At 43.8% G+C, this 21,318-nt stretch overlaps 1 protein-coding gene across 8 annotated transcripts in view; it reads right to left on the bottom strand.

Moving 5' to 3' along the window:
- Cdc14b (cell division cycle 14B) overlaps positions 1 to 21,318 on the bottom strand; it is a 115,807-nt gene that overhangs the window by 73,953 nt on the left and 20,536 nt on the right. For 5 of the 8 annotated variants that reach the window (XM_045142942.1, XM_004656847.2, XM_004656848.2 and 2 more), the window contains exon 2: positions 49 to 139. In XM_045142942.1, coding sequence (XP_044998877.1) covers positions 49 to 139 — 91 coding nt within the window. Of the gene's footprint in view, positions 1 to 48; positions 140 to 1,296; positions 1,570 to 21,318 lie in introns of those variants that run through there. The other 3 variants (XM_004656851.2, XM_045142943.1, XM_004656850.2) reach the window with 2 other exon arrangements.

Below are 21,318 nucleotides of genomic sequence, written 5' to 3'. Positions count from 1 at the left end.
AATATTACAAAATCAAAAGGAGTCACAGTCTTAAAAAGCAATACTTACTTCTCATATTCAAGCTCATTGTCTATGCTGAAATAATGTTCGTTTGATGCACTCTTTGGTCTGCTGTACAGAATGGCAAAACAAAGGCGATCTGAAATGGAAAAATTGCAATGTTCCTTCCTTCAAGATCTTAGAAAGTTTCCTGTGCCCTGATGTACCTCATTTCAGATGACCTCAAAGTTTTGGGGGTTCCCCCCATGCACATCTCAGACGGTAGAGGCAGCAGGGGTAATTTCAGAATATTCTTGTGGATAATAAATGAGCCAATTTTTTAACGGAGAAATTGCCTTAAGTCTAAGTTTCAAAGCAGAGGTGACATTTCCCGTGGCCAAATGGTTTCATTTCTGAAGGCCCTGCTTTCTTTGGCCTTAGAAATTCCAGGAAACAGCAGCATGTACTTGACTATTAACCATCAACATTATAGCAAGTTTAGAGGGCACCCTGAAAAATATTTCATTAAAAAAACTCAGTGAAGAGAAAAAATGCATTCTCAAATCCTGATGACGGCTATAGAACCCAAGAAATGTTATGTTTATCCAGCTTCTCAGGGATCACTCTTAATTTGGAATCACTACTTTGGATTTTTCACAATTAAGACAAATGACTGTTTCTGCATGACGAGACTGAGGGGAGCTTGTACGGCATAAATGCATTCAAGCTGCCATGAGGTGTGCCAAAAAGGGCAGTCGTGTTTACAGGCTCCACCTCTACAACCCCCACCCCGTAAAAAAGGCTAAAGATTAAAAATCCTTCACGAAACAGCACCTAACAGTAATACTAGTCCTGCCAGAATACTTTCACTCAAAGTGTGGCAAAATCAGCACATTCATGACTCCCACCTCACTAGCGGTAAGGGGGGAGGGGGGGACTGGGGTATCCCTCCCCAAACCATAATTTAAAACTTTTTTTTTCCATCTACAATTCAACTCATATAACCACTGCATTTATTCCTTTGTAAATTCAACAAAAATGTCTTGCAGCCGCAAACATACAAGGGGTGACAGGACTATTCCTTTCCACCACAGGCGACCTTTGATCCCCAGCATAGAGATTTCTGCTGGCTCACCACCAAGCCTGAGTATAAGGACACAGGTCACAAAACAATGGCACAACACCCCAAACAGGGATGGCCACCCATGCCGGTGAGCCAGCAGCAGCCTCAAGTCCCCAAAGTCAGAGCTTCCGGATGTCCTTCGCCCCGTGCCCCAGGGGTGCCCAAGAGCGAACCCCGAACTCTCCTGCACTCACCTTTGATCACCTCGGCCACCCGAGGGGTCCCTACGCCCTCCCGGTTCATGACTCTGAAGCATCGGGAAGCCGGGGGCGAGGAGGACCGAGAGTCGGGGACAGGCGGCGCGGCGACCACACCCCCGAAGTTTCCAAACCAGGGAAAGTTTAAAGGGCCGCGCCCAGGCACCGGCACAGGCTCCGGGTATGAGCCAACCCCGGAAGTCCAGAGCTCTCCGCGGCACAGTCCCGCTCCTGGCCCGCAGCGTACAGCATCCCTCGGGCTGGCCGTCTACGCGCCAGTGGTCCTCAGCCGCGGAGCGGGAAGGCGCGGCCGGCCGGGAGCCCCCGCCTCCAGGCTGAGGGTACGAAAGGACCGACCGCAGAGACTGCGCAGCGCCGGGCGGCTGACAGGACCCGCGGGCACCGGCGCAGTCTAGTCTGGCGCCACCCTGGGGCCACCCTGGGACTCGCGCTGGGCCGCCGGTCCTGCCGCCGCCAGGGGGCGCTGCCGCCGCGCTGCCCGCGCCCAGCGCGCAGCGCGCAGCCAGGACGACGAGCCTCCCTGCAAGGCCACAGGCCAGGGGAACTTTAAAGGGAAACTTACCACTCGACCATAAAGTCTTTTAAAGGTACTGGACTGACTCAACAGCAATATTCTGATACCCTTTTCCCCAGCAACACTGAGAATACTTTCTAAACCTATGTCCATATCTAAATCTCAAGGAAAACAAGTTAATAGACCCTATGAGTGTGATCCCAACTATATTGTAAATGTATCCTGCTGGGGTTGTGGAGTCTTGTCAATTTCGCTCCCGTGTGTTTTCAAGTTTCCTACAGAAAAACATTAAGTAGTAGTCTGAAATTTTTGTCAATAACCTTTCTTTGCCTTAGAACAGAGAAACAATACCAAAAAAAAAAAAAAAAGCAAGCCTTTTCCCAAAGTGATACTCTCGGTACAACATATACACCATTGCTACCTCAAAAGAAAACTTTCACATGCTCTAACATAATTGTAGAATTTCAGATGGAGCAACAGGCTCAAGAGACACAGAGAGACAGAATGAAGCTCGAGAAAGAGAAAAGAAAATATCTTTCCTGCTTTCACCAGAAGAAGACTTTTGTCAGTAACAAAAAGTCCAAATGCCATCAATAGAATCAGCTGCTAAAATGACACCATTCTAAATGGTTTTTTATGGCACTAAATACAAACCAAGTCAAGATATAAACTGGAAAGAATATTTTAAATTCACCAAGAAGATACCCAAATTCAGATAGTGAGTTCTTCCTCACACTGGCAAAACCTTAAGCAATGTGATTGATGACCATGACACTGGGAAGACTGTGGGCAAATGCGCTCATGCATACTACTTGTGTGTAAGAGCAGACACTGAAACAACCTCCATAAAGGACCACAAAGGCCACTTGGCTGACATCTGCAAGGCTTCAAAGACTGAAACAATGGATTGTGTACCACCACTCACGTGTGTGTATCTAAAACACAACTAGTGATGTATGGTAGTTTTTCTCTCATACGCAGAACCAAGATTACATATACATGTGTGTGTGTTTGTGTGTGTGTGTGTGATGAATGTAGAAAGGGACCACATGGGAATAAGGGGCCAAAAGAGAGGTGACAAAAGGGGTAATAGAGGGTGAATATAAGCACAATACAACAGGGAGCAAGACTGTAAATGCCATAACAAAACCCACTAAATTTATATACTGACTAAAAACAATTAAAGTTCAAATCGAGGGGATAGTTCTGTGGAAGAACCACACTCAGTGTAGGCTGAGGATAGTTCAGAGCATGCTCAGTGCAGGCTGGGGAATAGCTCAGTAGAAACACGTATGCTCAATGTAGGCTAGGGAATAGCTCAGTGGAAACACACATGCTCAATGTAGGCTGGGGAATAGCTCAGTGTAGGCTGAGGATAACTCAGCTCAGCATGCTCAGATTCTAGATTCAACCCCCAGCATCAAGTCCACTCTGTGCCTAACTTACCTGCAAGTCTGATTTGACTGGATTCATCTGAGGTCAGGGTCTCCCCTATTAGGCCCAGGCTGGCTTGGTACTCAAGTTCTCCTGACTTAGCTTCCTGAGTTCTGCAGTTACAATTTGACTTTTGAGCCTGTGGTTGCTAGTGTGCCTTTAAAAAATATTTGTGGGCAAAGAGGCAACCCTACAGAATGGGAAAAAAATCTTTGCCAGCTATATATCTGATAGAGGATTAATATCTAGGATATACAAAGAACTCAAAAAGTTAAATAATAAGAAGTCAAATAAGCCAATTAAAAATGGGCTATGGAGAGTTCTCAAAAGAAGAAATACGGATGGCATATAAGCATCTAAAAAAATGTTTTACATCCCTAGTCATCAGGGAAATGCAGATTAAAACTACATTGAGATTCCATCTCACTCCTGTCAGATTGGCTACCATCATGAAAACAAATGGTCGTAAATGCTGCTCAGAATGCAATGTGGTCCAGCCATTGTGGAAATAAGTGTGGAGGTTCCTAAAACAGCTAAAAATTGATCTATCATATGACCCAGCTATAGCACTCCTAGGCATATATCCTAAGGGCTCATCCCATTTCCTTAGAAGTACATGCTCAACCATGTTTATTGCCGTTCAATTCATAATAGCTGGGAAATGGAACCAGCCTAGATGTCCCTCAACTGATGAGTGAATAATGAAGATGTGGCACATCTATACAATGGCGTTCTACTCAGTGGTAAAGAAAAATGAAGTTATGAAATTTTCAGAAAAATGGATGGATCTGGAAAGGATTAAACTAAGTGAGGTAACCCAGGCCCAGAAAGCCAAGGGCCGCATGTTCTCCCTCATATGTGGATCCTAGCTACAGATGATTGGGCTTCACTGTGAGAAGGAAAAAACTCAGTAGCAGAGGTCAGTTAGTTAAAACGGAGATATAAAGGGAAGAGAAAGGAAGGGAGGACGGTACTTAATAGGTTGGTATTGTATATATGTAATTAGAAGAATAGTTTAATGGGGGTGAAAAGGTCCAAAGTGAAGTCAGGGGAAGAGATTGAGTAAAGGAAAGGTGGAGGGAGGGCTAATCAAAATCTAACAGGATGCAAATAAATCATACGGAATCCTCCGTTTTCAGACAATGGAACACTCAGGAGTCATAGAACGTTGTTAGAAAATTTTCAGTGCCAGGGATGGGATACCTCCAGTGAGTTGTTGGCCAGCGAGGTCCCTGATGCCCCCAAAACATTATAGGCCATTGCCATGGCCCTTGGTTTCCCACCAGGAATAGATGGTAAGACCCTATTGCTGAAGACTCCACATACTTGGGCTGCAAGGCCACTGAGAAATCCTGCTGGAACTGAGCTGATAACCTCCTCCATGTAGACCAGCTGACAGAAAGCTGGAAGAAGCCATTCTACATGTAGTTCAGTGGGAGAAAGAGATACTACCAGTGAGGAGAAAGAGATACTACCAGTGAAGATACTCAACAGTAGACACTGCAAGCCTTATAAATGGCCAGCCAGCCCAAATGAGCCAGCGGGTGCAATAGTGGCATGTCTGTCATGGTGGAAACCCATGGAGGGGGGGGAATACATCCCTGATACTGAAAACTTAAAACAGGGGTAACCATGAGCCCTAGGGGTGTAACATCTGCTGATGTCTGGGAAAATGTATATACTACTCTGCTTATCAAACTGCCCGGTAAGCACTTCTCTTAATATTCATACCCTTATATTAACACTACTCTCACTTTGGGTAGAAAATCTTCTCTTTTCAGATGGCAGTGACCTTGGGATGACTCAGAAGGTATCATAGTGCTAGAAAGAAGTGACTGGAGTACTGAGTAACATCTCGATCACACCTTCCAAGGCTCAGGGTCTAATGCGGAAGAGGTGGTGGAAAGAATGTAAGAGCCAAAGGAAGGGTAGGACTCCTTACAATGTGCTCCCTCCAGACATGAAGTGGCCTGGATATCCATGACCTCATAGTGCCTGACACTACCTACACAAGACCATCATAACAGGAGGAAAAGATCATGACATCAAAATAAAAGAGAGACTGATTGAGATGGGGAGGGGATATGATGGAGAATGGAATTTCAAAGGGGAAAGTGAGGGGGAGGGTATTACCATGGGATATTTTTTATAATCATGGAAAATGTTAATAAAAATTGAGAAAAAAAAATACTTGGGGGGCTGGAGAGATGACTTAGTAGTTAAGGCACTTGCCTGCAAAGTCTAGGAACCCAGGTTCAACTCCCCAGAAGCCAAGTAAGCTTTATGTACAAGGTGATGCATGCACACAGGCAGCACAAGCGCACAAGGTGGCACATGCGTCTGGAGTTCATTTGCAGTGGCTAAGGCCCTGACACGCCAATTCTCTCTCTCTCTCATATATTATATATATATTATATACATATATTATATACACACACACACATATTTGTTGACTTCCTGCAACATAAGTGTAGATACTTGAGGATAATTCATCATGAAACATTTGCTTTCTAAACCAATGGGGAAAATGGGTGGGATTTGAGTAGGAATTATAATACAGTGGAACAGTCACTCCGCAGCTAGTTTCATGGTCAGACTTTCGGTTAACCATGATCCCAAAACATTAGCGCAGCACAATGGGCAATTAAGATTTGAAAGAGAAAAGACCACATTCATGAGCCTTTTATGAGGACACTGTGATCACTGATCTATTAATAGCTATTATTAATCTCTTCCTGGGCCCAATTTATAAATTAAACTTTGTCATAAGTATGTATACACAGGAACAAACAGTACTTCTGCAGGGTTCCATACTACTGAGGTTTCAGGCTTCCAATAAGGGTCTTGGAATAGATTCCCTCACATAAAGGGGGGGAGGGGTTGCTACATTTACTTGTTAACAAAGATTTAAAGAACTTTCCTTGGACCAAAGACACAGTACTACATGCCCTCTACATGCCTCTAAACTGTACTGATGTCACAGGTTCAGTAAGTGCAGGGCTTCCCCAGAGGAAGGGTAAGTGAGTCTTGGTGAGCTCACCATGGGAAAGGTTGAAAGAATTCACACTCCACAAGTGGGAAAACAGGCCAGAGCCCAGAGTGTCTCTACACACTGTCTGTCCTTGAGAGACAGGACCACAGACACTGGCTGCAGGGGAAAAAAATGGCTCACAAAAGAACCAAACTGAAAGAAACACAGTAAAACAACAATAGCCAGCACCTACACAAAGCTTAGTGCCAGCTCATCATGGCCTCTCAGCATGGTACTTTTAGGGGTTACATTTTCCAGGAGACTCAGCCACAAAGAAGCAAAGTGTCTAGCCTACAAAGCTCTGAGTGGCACCTTGGAGCTGATCACGGCTGGACTGAGAGGAGGTGTCTAAATCCCAGTTTTACTGATGGTTCCTAGTGTAAACCCAGAAATAAAACAATATGATTTCTGCCAAGCAATAAAGAAGATCTGGGCCCAGACATACACAAACAGTTAGTACTTTGGAAAACTGCTACTTCAGCTCAGTGACAAGGGGAGCCTTATTCCATCATGGACAGATATCTACGTGTGAAAAGAAAGGGAGGTTCTAATTTCACGTACTACATAAAACAAACTGCAAGTACAACAATGTTTCAGAAACTGTCAAGTAACTACAAAATGATAACAAATAATTTCACAATTTAACATGGGGGATTTTAAAGCATAACATAAAACTGAAATCCTAAAGGCAAAAACTATGAGAAACCTAAGAGAAAATCAAAATAAAGGGTTAATTATCACACCAGATAAAAGGCAAATTTATTTATGGGAACAGGTGGGAAAGACAGGATTGATCTGTAGGTCAGTTTACCTACCACTACCTGACCTAAGCCATTTTCTTTCAAACTTTCCATTAATTCTGAGGCATCTAGTTCACTTTGCTAATAAGCATTTCTGCATTCCGCCCCACTAACCCCCACCTCAAAGAACCTGTAAGGTAATATAAAACAGCCCAATGGGGCTAGAGAGATGACTCAACAGTTAAAGAATTTCCCTGCAAGGCCTAATGATCCAGGTTTGATTCTCCAGTATTTATATAAAGCTGGATGTACAAGGGTGATGCATGCATCTGTGTTTGCAACAGATAGAGGCATGCCCATTCTCTTCTTACCAGGTTACAAAAAAAGAAAATAGGTCTACTAACATAAACAGATTATAGAAGAAAGCCACATAATTATTTCATTAAACACACACAGAAAAGGGAGCTATTAAGAGTAAGCCTCTGGGGCTGGGGAGATGGCTCAGTACTTAAAGGCACTTGGCTTGCAAAGACTGACAGCCTGAGTTCAGACATGGAGATGCTTGCCTACAAAACCTAATGACCACAATTTGATTCCCCAGTACCCACATAAAGCCAGATGCACAAAGTGGCGCATGCATCTGGAGTCCACTTGCAGCAGCTAGAGGCCCTGGCATACCCATTCTCTCTGTCAGTTTTTCTGCTATCTCTCCCTGCTTGCAAATAAATAAATAAAAAGCCAGACATTATGGTCACACATGCCCGTAACACCAGCCCTGAGGGGGACAGAGAGAGGAGAATTATTGCTGACAAGGCACATTGATCTGTACACACGTATACATCACACACACACGGAGCTATTCAGATCCTACAGGTAAACTCATATACATAGAGCTTTTTCATTTTTCCCCCTTTGATGGAGGGAACTGAGCCAGGGCTTTGATCTCATACTTTACCACTGAGCAACACCCCCAGCCCTTCTCAATCATCTTCATTTATTTATTTATTTATTTATTTTGAGGCAACATCTCACATAGTCTAGGCTGACCTACAACTTACTCTAACCCAGGCTGGCTCCAATTTCACAGCAATCCTCCTACGTCAGTCTCCCCAGTTCAGGAATCAAAGCTGTGAGCTACCATGGCCAGCATTAATCATCTTTCAATAGAAGGATTGGCAGCATTCCTTTATATTGTCAACCACATTATTTAAAAGATAGATGGGGGCTAGAGAGATGACTTGGTGGTTAAGGTGCTTGCCTGCAAAGGCAAAGGACCCCAGTTCAATTCCACATAAGTGAGATGCACAAGGTGGTGCATGCATATGGAATTCAATGCAGCAGATGGAGGCCCTGGCACACTCATTCTCTATCTCTCTGCCTTTTCCTCTCTCTCTCTCTCTCTCTCTCTCTCTCTCTCTCTCTCTCTCTCAAACAAACAGATATGTTAAAAATAAAAATGGAGTTAAGGATTAGGAGGAACAGGCACTTTGGAGGCAGAGGTAAGATGATCACAGTGAGTTCGAGGCCACCCAAAAACTACATAGTGAATTCCAGGTCAGCCTGAGCTAGAGTGAGACCCTACCTCAAAAAACAAACATACGATGCTGAATAGAAAACTAATTAAAAAAAAAAAAACAAAAAAACATACGGGCTAGAGGGATGGCTTAGTAGTTAAGGCATTTGCCTGCAAAGCCAAAGGACCCAGGTATGATTCCCCAGGACCCACGTTAGCCAGATGCACAAGGGGGCGCATGCATCTGGAGTTTGTAGTGAGTGGAGGCCCTGGCTCACCATTCTCTCTCTCTCTCCCTATTTCTCTGTCAAACAAATAAATTAATTAATTAATTAAAATATTTTAAAAAAGAAGGGCTGGACAGATGGCTTAGCAGTTAAGGCACTTGCCTGCAAAGCTAAAGGACCTTGGTTCAATTCCCCAGGACCCACGTAAACCAGATGCACAAGGTGGTGTATGCATCTGGAATTTATCTGCAGTGGCTGGAAGCCCTGGTATGCCATTCTCTCTCTCTCTCTCTCTCTCTCTCTGCCTCTTTCACTCTCTCAAATAAATAAATAAAAGTAAATAAAATGTAAAAAAGAAAAACAAACAAACACCGCCAACAACAAAAAAGAATTAGGAGGGCTGGAGAGATGGCTTAGCGGTTAAGCGCTTGCCTGTGAAGCCTGAGGACCCTGGTTCGAGGCTCAATTCTCCAGGACCCATGTTAGCCAGATGCACAAGGGAGCACACGCATCTGGAGTTCAGTTTGCAGTGGCTGGAGGCCCTGGCACGCCCATTCTCTCTCTCTATCTGCCTCTTTCTCTCTCTCTGTCGCTCTCAAATAAGTAAAAATAAACAAAAAAAATTAAAAAAAAAAAGAATTAGGAGGAACAGGGCAAAAGAGATATCTCAGTGGTTAAGGTGCTTGCTTGCAAAGCCTGTGGTCTGGGTTTGATTTCCCCAGTATACAAGTAATGCCAAATATACAAGTGACACATGTGTCTGGAGTCTGGAGTGGCAAAAGGCCCCGACTTTCCCATTCTCCTCCCCACCCTCCCACCCCCACATCTTGCAAATAAAAATAAAATAAGTGGCCAGGCTTGGTGGTGCACGCCTTTAATCCCATCATTCAGGAGGCAAAGGTAGGAGGATTGCTGTGAGTTCAAGGCCACCCTGAGACTACAGAGTGAATTCCACGTCAGCCTGGGCTACAGTGAGACCATACCTCAAAATAAATAAATAAATAAATAAAATAAATAAATAGATAAAATAAAAAGAATTAGGAGGAACAGTGGCTCTGCTGACTATGTCACATGTGCACCTGGTTCCTGCCCTGCCCAGCACAGCCCGCTGTAGAGCTTGAGCCTGTGCCTGCTCTGCCCAGATCTGTGGCAGTGACAGCAGCTCTGACAGCCAACTTAGAGGTAACAGGTGCCTAGGTTCTAATCTCTAGCTTCTGACAAGTAGAAGGCAGACACCCACAGCTTCAATGTCATTGGGGCAAAGCAAGGAGCCCCAGCTTTGCTATCACTCTGGGAGTTGGTGGTGGGCATCGTAACACTCATCTGGCTGAAACCTACCCAACCTGGCATGGTGCCTGGCACACAGGAGGAACTCAGCCAATGCCTGTTTAATGAGCAAATAAATGAATGAATGGAACAGGGACAGATAAAGCTGGAGGCAAGGAAACTCCTTGACTAAGTCCATCCTGGCCTTGGCACTTGACAAGTGTCAGCTCAAGTTTCCGCTTGTCTGATGATGTATCACAACAACCCTTGCCTCACAGATGGAACCAAGTGCCAAAAAGGAAAAGTGACTCAGTTTGTGACACCTGAGTAAAACAGAGTTTTGCATGTACTCCCTTGCACGGAGTCAGTATAGATGGAGGAGCTGTCCTCTCCCTCCCTGCTTCTCCATGTCCCTGTCCTCCTGCCTCCATCTCTGGAGTGCTGGGGTAACAGGTGTGGATTAGTGCTCCTGATTTATTGCATGCTGGGAACGGAACCCCAGGCTTCTTGCTTGCTAGGCAAGCAATTTATCAACTAAGCCCCAACCCCAGCTCCTAGTTCTCTCCCAGTTAGACTTCTTCAATGGAAGCCTGGTGGGAAGTGATCCACACAAAATTGTGTATTTTATGTGATAAGCCTTTCAAAATTTCTTTCCAAAAACACAAGGGGCAGGCAACAACCCAATGAAACACACGTGGTATGAAGAGATGCTTCATGTGAGCTTTCCTCAAAGTTTTGCTTCTTGTGGGGGCCGCCACACCACAGGAGATACTTTGGGGGACCAGGAACAGAAGGCAGAAGGTGGGACTCAGCTGTAAGCCTGCATTAACCCAGCAGGCTGTACGGGGAGGCTCGGCACAGCAGGCGCTGCTCCTCCCTTTACTTACAGGCCATTCTACCACGGATTCTCCCAGGCCCGCTTTACCTCCTGCCACAGGAGGCCTCATCAGCACTGCAGGAGGCAGGAAGCTAAAGGTTTTTAACACTGATTTTTGCCTATGAAAAGGGCAGGAATTTTTAAAGCAAAGGAATTTTAATGTCAATACTAAATTTACTTAGTCTTCATTTCCTAACAGTGATATTTAGCTTGGAACTATGGGGTAGCTTTTGATTGTATAGTATTATTCAGATTGTTATAATAGAAAAACCATGCCTGAAAGGAATGAGTCTTTCTGGTGAAAAACAAAATTATAGAAACTAAAATTCCTCTTAAAGTAAAACACCTGAGGGGACTTCCGGTTAAGCTGACAGCATAGTAGCCATGTCAAAGCAGTCTGGGGCGGGGGAGGCAGAAAAACCGCAATATATACTCTTCTACTGAAAAGTGAGGTATGTAAAGAATTATTAATCCCAGCAGAGAAACAGAAGAAACCCAGTGCTTCTAGCAACCACACAACCAGCCAGAACTGACTCCAACAGTTCACTGGAAAGAGCTATGTACCCCACCTGGCCCTGCCTGAGCCAGTAGGAGCAAAATCATGGTGAAGAGATTCTCCACTCACACCAGCCTGGCAAAGTCAAGAAACCTGAAGGAGGGCTGGAGAGATGGCTTAGCGGTTAAGCGCTTGCCCGTGAAGCCTAAGGACCCCGGTTCGAGGCTCGGTTCCCCAGGTCCCACGTTAGCCAGATGCACAAGGGGGTGCACGCATCTGGAGTTTGAGTTCGTTTGCAAAGGCTGGAAGCCCTGGCGCGCCCATTCTCTCTCTCTCTCCCTCTGTCTTTCTCTCTGTGTCTGTCGCTCTCAGATAAATAAATTTAAAAAAAAATTAAAAAAAAAAGAAAGAAACCTGAAGGAGAAGACACAGGGACCACCTACCAGCTCCTGAACAACTTCAGGCACTCTCCACAGCCTCCCCTACCCTACCCGCCAGCACCTGGAAATACTGGAGAACTGCCAACTCCAACAGATCTTGGCCACCCCTCAGCCACACAGCATCCAAGCACAGCCTCTGCACAGCAGATCCACTAAACCAAGCAGCCAAGCCAAGCCCACAGCACAACAAAGAGGGAACCAGGTAGTCACTCAACACAGGTGAGTCCGGAAACCATCCTAAAAGGTAACAGGGCCTACTTACACTGGGCCAATACCTACTCCAAAACTAGGTATATAGGCCTGCACTGTTAGGACTAATCACACCTTCCACGTCAGGGCAGATTGTATGTTAGATTTGATTGCTTTACTTTTGGTTGGCTTTGCCATTCTTAAATAAGCTGTGTTTCGGGATTGACTTTTGTTGCTTTTGATACTTCCTGATTTATAGTGCCTTTTTGTTCTGTCTTTCATGGGGGCATAATCTCACTTGAGCCCAGGTTGACCTGGAACCCATTAAAGACCAGGTATCCCAGTCAACAGAATTAAGGGTGTGAGTCAACACACACCATTTGGTACTTTGGTTTTGTTAGATAATCTGTTTGTTTTAATGCCCACTCTTGCATAAATACTCCATGCTGGTTCTGATTGAATGGGTATATTGCTCAGCTGGATTTTAGAATTTGCCTATAGTTTGAACTACTCAGCCTACTAGAATATCTGCATAGCAGGCAAATCCAACACTTAGGGTTACTTCTGCTACCACTCTGGGAATAATTTAAGAGCCACACCTGGCACCTTAGGCTCCTACCCTTAAGATATATAACTTCTGATTTGTACATTTAAGATACAGCAGATAATTAGAAAACCCAAGTGTTGGTACTGAGGACTGGTGTTATTTACTGCTAGACACCTGACTGTGTGGCTTTGGCCTTTTGGAGATGATTTTCAAGAGGAATGTGGAAGGATTTGAAATCTTGGCTTAAGAGACACCTTGCAGTGCTGTAAGTACAGCTTGATGAACTATTCTGGTCAGAGTTGAAAGACCTGAATGCAGTAAGAACTATGAACTGTGAGGTTTGGCTTACAAGGGTGAAAAAGAGCTTTGTCTTGACTGGGCTAGAAGCAGTTTGTGTGAGAGGCTTGCTGTTATGCCCCTGTCCTGAGAATTTGTGCAGGGTTGCATTATGTAGAAATGGACTGGTGTGAGCAGAGGTATATGGCACAAAAATAAAATCTTTGGGCTATAACTTCTGCCTGTTCAGCTGAAATTACATGAGAGCTTACACCCTTTGAGATTGGGCCAGCTGACCTGCACTGGGGCAAAAGGAAGAATGTACTCTTTTGAGGGGGCCTGAAAGCTCAAGAAGTATCCTGTTCTTCAAAGATTAACAAACTGGTACCCTACCTGGTATTATAGAATATAAGAAATGCAAGAGAGGGTCATTGAATTTGCAATACAGTCTTGTATTTTGGAAACAGCCAAGGGCAGTGTGAAGCAGGTTTGCTAGATGCCTGCATGGAGACACAACGGAGCCTTGAGCATGAATGTTGGGTTGCAGTGGAGATCCAAAGGAGATGCCAGGACCACGAGATGGCTGCTAAGGAGGGCTGCTGGCCCCAGATGAAGTTTTCCAGGACTGTGGGTAGCCTACCTGGAGGGGCAGAATTGAAACTCCAGAGACTTGTTGCTGGTTAGAATTATCAGACTTGGATTTGCCACTGACTAGAGTTGTGAAACTTGGAGCTACAGAGTTTGATGTTTGCCCTGGTTGTTTTAAATGGTGTATTAGTTGAATATTTCTTTGCTGTGCCCAATGCCATCTTTTGCAACATGAATGCTTATTCTGTGCCATTATGGAGGTTCTTTTTGGTGAATTTTTTGGTATTATGGCTCAGTTAAAAGATCTTGGGGGCTGGAGAGATGGCTTAGCAGTTAAGGTGTTTGCCTGCAAAGCCAAAGGATCCTGATTCGATTCTCCAGGACCCACATAAGCCAGATACACAAGGTGGTCTGGAGTTCGTTTGAGGTGACTAGAGGCCCCAGCGTGCCCATTCTCTCCCTCTCTCTTTTCCTCGGCCTGTTTCTCTCTATTAAATAAATAAAATTAAAAACTTAAAAATAAGGCCAGGTGTGGTGGTGCATGCCTTTAAAAAAAGAAAAAAAAAAAAAGAAAAGAAAAGATCTTGGACTATGGGACTGTTTGAATATCATCAGGACTGATAAAAAACTATGGGGACTTTTAAAGTTGGACTGAATGTATTGTATTTTAGATCATGTATGGTTATCAGTTTATGGGGGCTAGGGGCAGAATGTGGTGGTATGATTCAGGTGTCCCCCATAAACTTAGGCATTCTGAATGCTAGAGTCCCAGCTGATGGATTTGAGAATTAATGCTTCCTGGCGGGAGTGTATTGTTGGGGGCAGGCTTATGGGTATTATAGCCAGTTTCCCCTTGCCAGTATTTGGCACACTCTCCTGTTGCTACTGTCTACCGGCCACGGGGGTGATGTCCGCCCTCTGCTCATGCCATCGTTTCCCCCTGCCATCATGGAGCGTTTCCTCAAGCCTATAAGCCAAAATAAACCCTTTTTTCCCCAAAAGCTGCTCTTGGTTGGGTGATTTCTGCCAGCAATGTGAACCTGACTGCAACACCAAGCATCAAAATCAACTCAGGATACAAATATCCCTACATTATAATGCAAGAAACACAAAAATTAAGACAATATAATTCCACCCAAAATTATAAATCCACCAGAAATAACCTCCAGTGAGACTAATTTAGATGAAACGCCTGAAAAAGAAGTCAAAAGAATGATTATAATTATGTTCTAAGATATCAAAGGAATCAAAGAAAACAAACTCCTGAAGGATTCCCAAGAGAGCATAGGAAACCAACTTAATGACATAAGGAAGTCAATATAAGACATGAGTAAAGAAATAGGAATGCTAAAGAACTATCAATCAGAAATACCAGAAATGAAGAACACAAATAAAAAATATAGAAAGTCTCACCAACAGAATGGATCAAGGAGAGGACAGAATATCTAAACTATGAGATATGGTGGCAGTTCTAGAATAGTTCATCAAAGAGAAAGACAAACTAATAGAAAGGTATGAATGAGAATTTCAAGATATTTGGGACACCATGAGGAGATCAAACATAAGAATTTAGGGTATAGTAGAAGGAGAAGAATTTCACTCCAAAGGCTTAGTAGGTATTTTCAATAGAATCACAGAAGAAAATTTCCCCCAAATAGGGAAAGAGATACCAATACAGATAAAGGAAGCATTTAGAACACCAAACAGACAAGACCAGGAAAGAACCTCTTCTCACCATATTATAATTAAACTACAAAGCACATAAACCAAATAAAATACATTGAAAGTAGTAAGAGAGAAGCATAAAGTCACATACAAAGGCAAGCCCGTCAGGATAGCAGCAGGTTACTCGACACAAATTTTAAAAGGCAGAAGGGCTTAGAATGCAGTATTCTGAGTTCTGAATGATTTAACTGTCAACCAAGATATTCATCCAAATGGATGGTGAAATAAGGACATTCCACAACAAATACAGGCTAAAGGAATATGTGTCCACTAAGCCAGCTCTATAGAAAATACTTGAAGGGATCCTCCATGCTGAAAAGACATGGACATGGAAAAGCAGGAAAAAATTAACCATATTCAAATAGTAGTTAATACAAGAGAGTAAAAGGAAAGTAGGAAGCACTACAAAGCAATAAGAATGACAAGAATAAACACACATCTTTCAATAATAATTCTTGGACTGGAAAGATGGCTTAGCAGTTAAAGCCCCTGCCTGCAAAGCCAAAAGACCTAGCTTCAATTCCCCAGCACCCACATAAGCCAGATGCACAAGGTGGCACACATGTCTGGAGTTCATTTGCAGTGGCTAGAGGCCCTGGTGCACACGTTCTCTCCCTCCCACCCTCAAATAATAAAGATATTATATCAATAATAACTCTTATTAACAATGGCTTCAATGCCCCAACAAAAAGACACAGGCATGCAGACTAAATTAAAAGGCAAGATCCTCTGTTTGTTGCCTCCAAGAAATTCACCTCTCAATAAAAGACAGACAGGGGCTGGAGAGATGGCTTAGTGGTTAAGTGCTTGCCTGTCAGGCCTAAGGACTCCGGTTCGAGGCTCGATTCCCCAGGACCCATGTTAGCCAGATGCACAAGGGGCGCACACCTGGAGTTCCCTTGCATTTGCTAGAGGCCCTGGTGTGCCCATTCTCTATCTATCTATCTGCCTCTTTCTCTGTCTGTCTGTCACTCTCAAATAAACAAATTAAAAAAAAAAACAAAAATTAAAAAAATAAAAATAAAAGACAGTATCTTAGGGTAAAAAGATGGAAAATGGCATGTCAAGCAAATGGGTGTAGAAAACAAGCAGGTATTGCTATCCCAATATCTGACACGATAGAATTCAAACCATTAGTTAGGAAAGATTTTTTTTTAAGGTTATTTTATTTTGATTAAAAGAAGCACCTGGTAAGTATATTTCATCAGTTTTTTTTTAATTGTTCAGACATCCTATTCATGATTAATGACATGCTGAATTATCTTAAATAATTCTAAACTCAAATACTGTTTCCTTCCTAAAGAAACCTGTTTGTCAGGAGCAGTTATATACCTAAGTTACAAGTAAAACATTCTCTGACAGGCTGGGGACATGGCTCAGCAGTCAAAGGCATTTGCTTACAAAGTCTGTATGTCAAACTGGGCAGTAAGGACATTTTAACAATACTGTCTTCCAACTCTTGAACCCAGAAACCCATTGGCTGTGTTGTCTTTATTTTCTTTCAGTAACATAAAGTTAATATGTTTTTAAATGCAAATTCCTAGTCACTCTAAGCAAAAATTTCTTATCACTGAAATATGATCATGATTAGTACTGCTAGCAAATTCTACATAGCTCAAAACAGCTAAATGAGCTGGGCGTGGTGGCGCATGCCTTTAATCCCAGCTCTCGGGAGGCAGAGGTAGGAGGATCGCTGTGAGTTTGAGGCCACCCTGAGACTCCATAGTGAATTCCAGGTCACCCTGGACCAGAGTGAAACCCTACCTCGAAAAAAAAAAAAAAAAACAGCTAAATGAGGGTTTTTTTTTTTGAAGCAAGGTATCATTCTACACAAGGTTGACCTGGAACTCACTCTGTAGTCCCAGCCTGGCTTAGAACTTAATGATACTACTTCTGCCTCCAGAGTGCTAAGAATAAAACCTTGTGACACCACTACTTGCTCTGTTTTATTTTACAGTGACTATCTTAAAAGATAAACTACAGGGACTGGAGAGATGGCTCAGTGGTAAAAAGACACTTGTTTGCAAAATATGATGGCCCAGGTTGGATTCCCTAGTACTCACAAAGGCCAGATATACAAAGTAGCACATGTATTATTCAGAGTTTGTTTCAGTGGCTGGAGACACTGGTGCACCAATTTTCTTTCTTTTCCCCTCTCCCTCTCCCTCTCTCTTTCTCTCTTGCTCATTGTCTTTCTCTCTTTGTTTTAAATGAATAATCAATAAAAAAATTTTAAAAATAAAAACCACATCAAATCAAAACAATAAACAAAGCCATGAGGTAACCATGACATCATTTGTAGCTGTGAACTGAGTTCAAAAGAAAAAAAAAACACTTTTTTGATGAAGATTCTGCAGACTGATGATCACTGACTGTGAGAAGCTAGAATGCTGCAGAGAGCAAGTGTTACCTTGGGCTACACCAGTCCCCTCAGCCACCTCTAAATCTGACCTAACCATTCTTTCAATTACCAGGTAAAACCTTTGGAATGTATTAACTTAACACACCATTAACTTCCATCAACCCAAAGGCTAAAAAAATGTCATCAGATAGGATCTGAGACAGATAACAGAGATTTCCCTGCTTGGCTGTAAGCCACCTGGCTGATGTCTCCACAAGTGTATCTGGCAAATGCATAAATTTGTGACTGTCTTTGTGCTGTGACTACAAAGTTCATGTAACCACTTTCATGGCAGGACATGTCACTCAGGGCAACCTGAATCTGTGTTCCCAGACCATGGTCACTCATATTTAACTCAGAAAAAATTATCTGTTATTCGCTTTGAAATGAAAGCTGTGTTTTGCATTGAAAAGCTCCAAGATGAATCAAATTCCATCAATACTAAAATTTACATTGTCTTCACATACCTCTGAAATTATGCAATACTCTCTAATAAATGACTTAAAACTACAACTAGCAGCACATTTCCTTTCTTAAAAGTACTTAAAGTAAGTTACTCCTATTATATTTTAAAATGAAAAATAGAATGGAGAACAGCAAAGTGCAAGATCATATGTAGAATAAGGTATCTTTCAGTTCAAAATAACTGAGGAGCTGGGTGTGGTGGTGCATGCCTTTAATCCCGGTACTTGGGAGGCAGAGGTAAGATGATCGCCGTGAATTTCAGGCCAACCTGAGACTACAGAGTGAATTCTAGGTCAGCCTAGGCTGACAAACAAATAACTGCGAGTTGGGAAGATGGCTTAGCAGTTAAGGCATTTGCCTGCAAAGCTAAAGGACCCAGGTTCAAGCCGGTTGTGGTGGTGCACGCCTTTAATCCCAGCACTCTGGAGGCAGAGGTAAGGAGGATCACTGTGAGTTCAAGGCTGCCCTGAGACTATGTAGTGAATTCCAGGTCAGCCTGGGCTAGAGTGAAACACTACCTCAAAAAAAAAAAAAAAAAAAAGGACCCAGGTTTGATTCCCCAGGACCCACATAAGCCAGATGTACAAGGTGGTGCATGCGTCTGGAGTTCATTTGCACTGGCTAGAGACCTTGGCATGCCCATTCTCTATCTGCCTCTTTCTCTCTCTCAAATAAATAAATAAAAATTTAAAAATAACTAATTTAATGCAATGTAGTATCCTAGGACATAAAAATAACAATAATTACTTTGGTATCTGGGTATGGTGATGCACACCTTTAATCCCAATGCTCAGGAGACAAGGTAGGTGAATTGTTGTGAGTGAGACCCTACCTTAAGAAACCAAAAAAAAAAAAAAATTGGGGAAGAGCCAGGTGTGGTGGTGCATACCGTTAGTCCCAGCACACAAAAGGCTGAGGCAGGAGCACAGCTGTGAGTTTAAGGCTAGTGTGGTAGGCTACAGAGTGAGTTCCAGGACAGCCTATGCTAGAGTGAGAACCTGTTTCAAAATTTAAAAACAAAAAAATTAAAAAGTCACACCTCTGGCCGAGCATGGTGGCGCACGCCTTTAATCCCAGCACTGGGAGACAGAGGTAGGAGGATCATGGTGAGTTCAAGGCCACCCTAAGACATAGCGAATTCCAGGTCAGCCTAGGCTAGAATGAAACCCTACCTTGAAAATTTTAAAAAAAGAAAGTCACACCTCTGGGGGCTGGGGAGGTGGGTCAGCAGGTCACTGTTTGCTGCACAAGCATGAGTTACCTGAGTTCCATCCCCAGCACCCACATGAAACCTGGAGGTGGTTGCACTTGTCTGTAACCCCAGTGCTAAGGGAGGGTGGAAACAGGAGGACTGATGAGGCTTCCTGGTCAGCCAGCTTAACCAAAAGCCCCCGTTTCATCATGATACTGCCTCAGGAAAACAGTACAGAAGAGTGTTAAAGGACTCTCAACATCCTTCTCTGGGCTCCACACGTGTGTGCACAGGGTGCACACATACGTGCATACACCACACAACAAACAGAGAGAGTAGTGATGGTGAAATAAAATGGTAGGAGACAAGGTCTAGTGGGCTACATCTGAAAACAAGAAAAGCTAGGCTGTGGGAAGCTCACACACAGAGCCCTGGCTCATCGTGTACAAGATCTTGAGTTGGATCCCAGAACAAAGAAAAGAAAAAACATGAAAAGAGAAAGCAGAAAGCCTAGTTAAAGATCATGTATGTGTCCCCATCAACTGGCAGGAGTTCTGTTGCTCAGGGTGGAGGGAACTCATAAGTGGGCAAGGGCAGCGTCCTCACTGGTTCTGAGCTCCTGAGTGCCCAGGACTCACGTTTATGGCTCTGAACCCTGACAGCTGGAGGCTATTGCTCTGGGCCCCAACTGTCCATGGGACTCAGCAAGCAGCTGTCTGTGGCCTGCGGCAGCAGCGAACCCAGGACAACGTTCATGTGCACTGCTCAGCCTCAGCAGCGAGCACCCCAGTTCCAGGCTCGGTGTGCGCCCTTTGCTCCAGGACTTTGGTAGCTTCTCATCCTTGTCTCTTCATTCATCAGAGTGCCCCTTCTCTCTTGACTTCTCTGGGCTTCCTTGGTCCCGAGGCATCTTCCAGTTCTCGTAGCTTCTACCCCAGTTACTGGCTGATCTCTTCAGTCATTTTCTTGTTGCTTCAGCCACTTCAGCCTGTTCTCCTGGTGAGACCCACCACTGCAGAGTTGGGCCTAATGTCGCAGGATCAAGGGATAGCACAAGATGGGGTCCCTGAGATGACAGAACAGTGAACTGAACAGCCTGGTTATCTCGTGTGGGTGTGGCAATCAAATATTGCATTATGCTTTCCACCAATCACAGAACAGTTTCCAGATCCACCAATCACAGGCCTTACTTAAGGACCAATTACAGGCTTTCCATTCATTAATCTCAAGCTTTTTGCTAAACTAGCAGGAGAAGCAGTGCCCCACCTCCACGGCCTGCAAGATCACTTGGGAGTTCAGTAGGCTTGTCTGGGAGTAACGTCTTCCAAGGCTGTGGCAGGTTGTCTGGAGTAGTGGTGACTAGCACCGGCCTTCTGGAACACTTGTGGCTTCAGTTCTAGTAGCCCTTGGGCTGAAAACAAGTGTTTCTCAAAGGGGTAGTGGAGTTTTAAAACTTCTTAGAAGCAGTTTGTGGCTCATAACCAACAGTTCAAGTTATCTGATTTGGCAAGATGGTTCACCAGACAAGGGACTGCGCAGGCTGGAGGACCTGAATTTGATGTCCAAACCCTATGTAAAAATCCAGAAGCCGTGACAAGCTTCTGTAATCAGCTGATGATGAGTTGGGAGGCAACATTTCTTGGAAGCTCAAAGTAAGCCCAGCAAACAACAGAATGAGAATCCAGAGCGAAAAAGCCTTCCTCAAGTAAGGTGGACAGGCAAGGACTGACCTGAATTGTCCTTTGACCTCCACATGCATGCTGCGACACATATACACAAGCCCTCATGCAAGAACATGCGTGTGCACACATAAATAAAATAATGATAATAAAAGCAATAAGTGTATCCATCAAATAATTAACATGAAATTAATATTAACTGTTCAAATTATAAGGCAAAGCAATACATATGTATCTGGAAGACTACTTCTCTCTTACTCTCACAGTACTAGGGCTGTACCTAGGGCCTCGTGCATGCTCAGCACCACTGAGCTATATCCGCAGCACCCTTTCTTCTTTTCATTTTGAGACAGGGTCTCATCGGTTGCCTGGGCTGGCCTTGAACTCACTCTATAGCC

This window comes from Jaculus jaculus, chromosome 2 (genome assembly GCF_020740685.1).
Source record: "Jaculus jaculus isolate mJacJac1 chromosome 2, mJacJac1.mat.Y.cur, whole genome shotgun sequence".
Taxonomy (NCBI): domain Eukaryota; kingdom Metazoa; phylum Chordata; class Mammalia; order Rodentia; family Dipodidae; genus Jaculus; species Jaculus jaculus.
The sequence above is the reverse complement of the archived record's forward strand: the minus strand, read 5'-3'. Positions and strand labels throughout refer to the sequence as shown.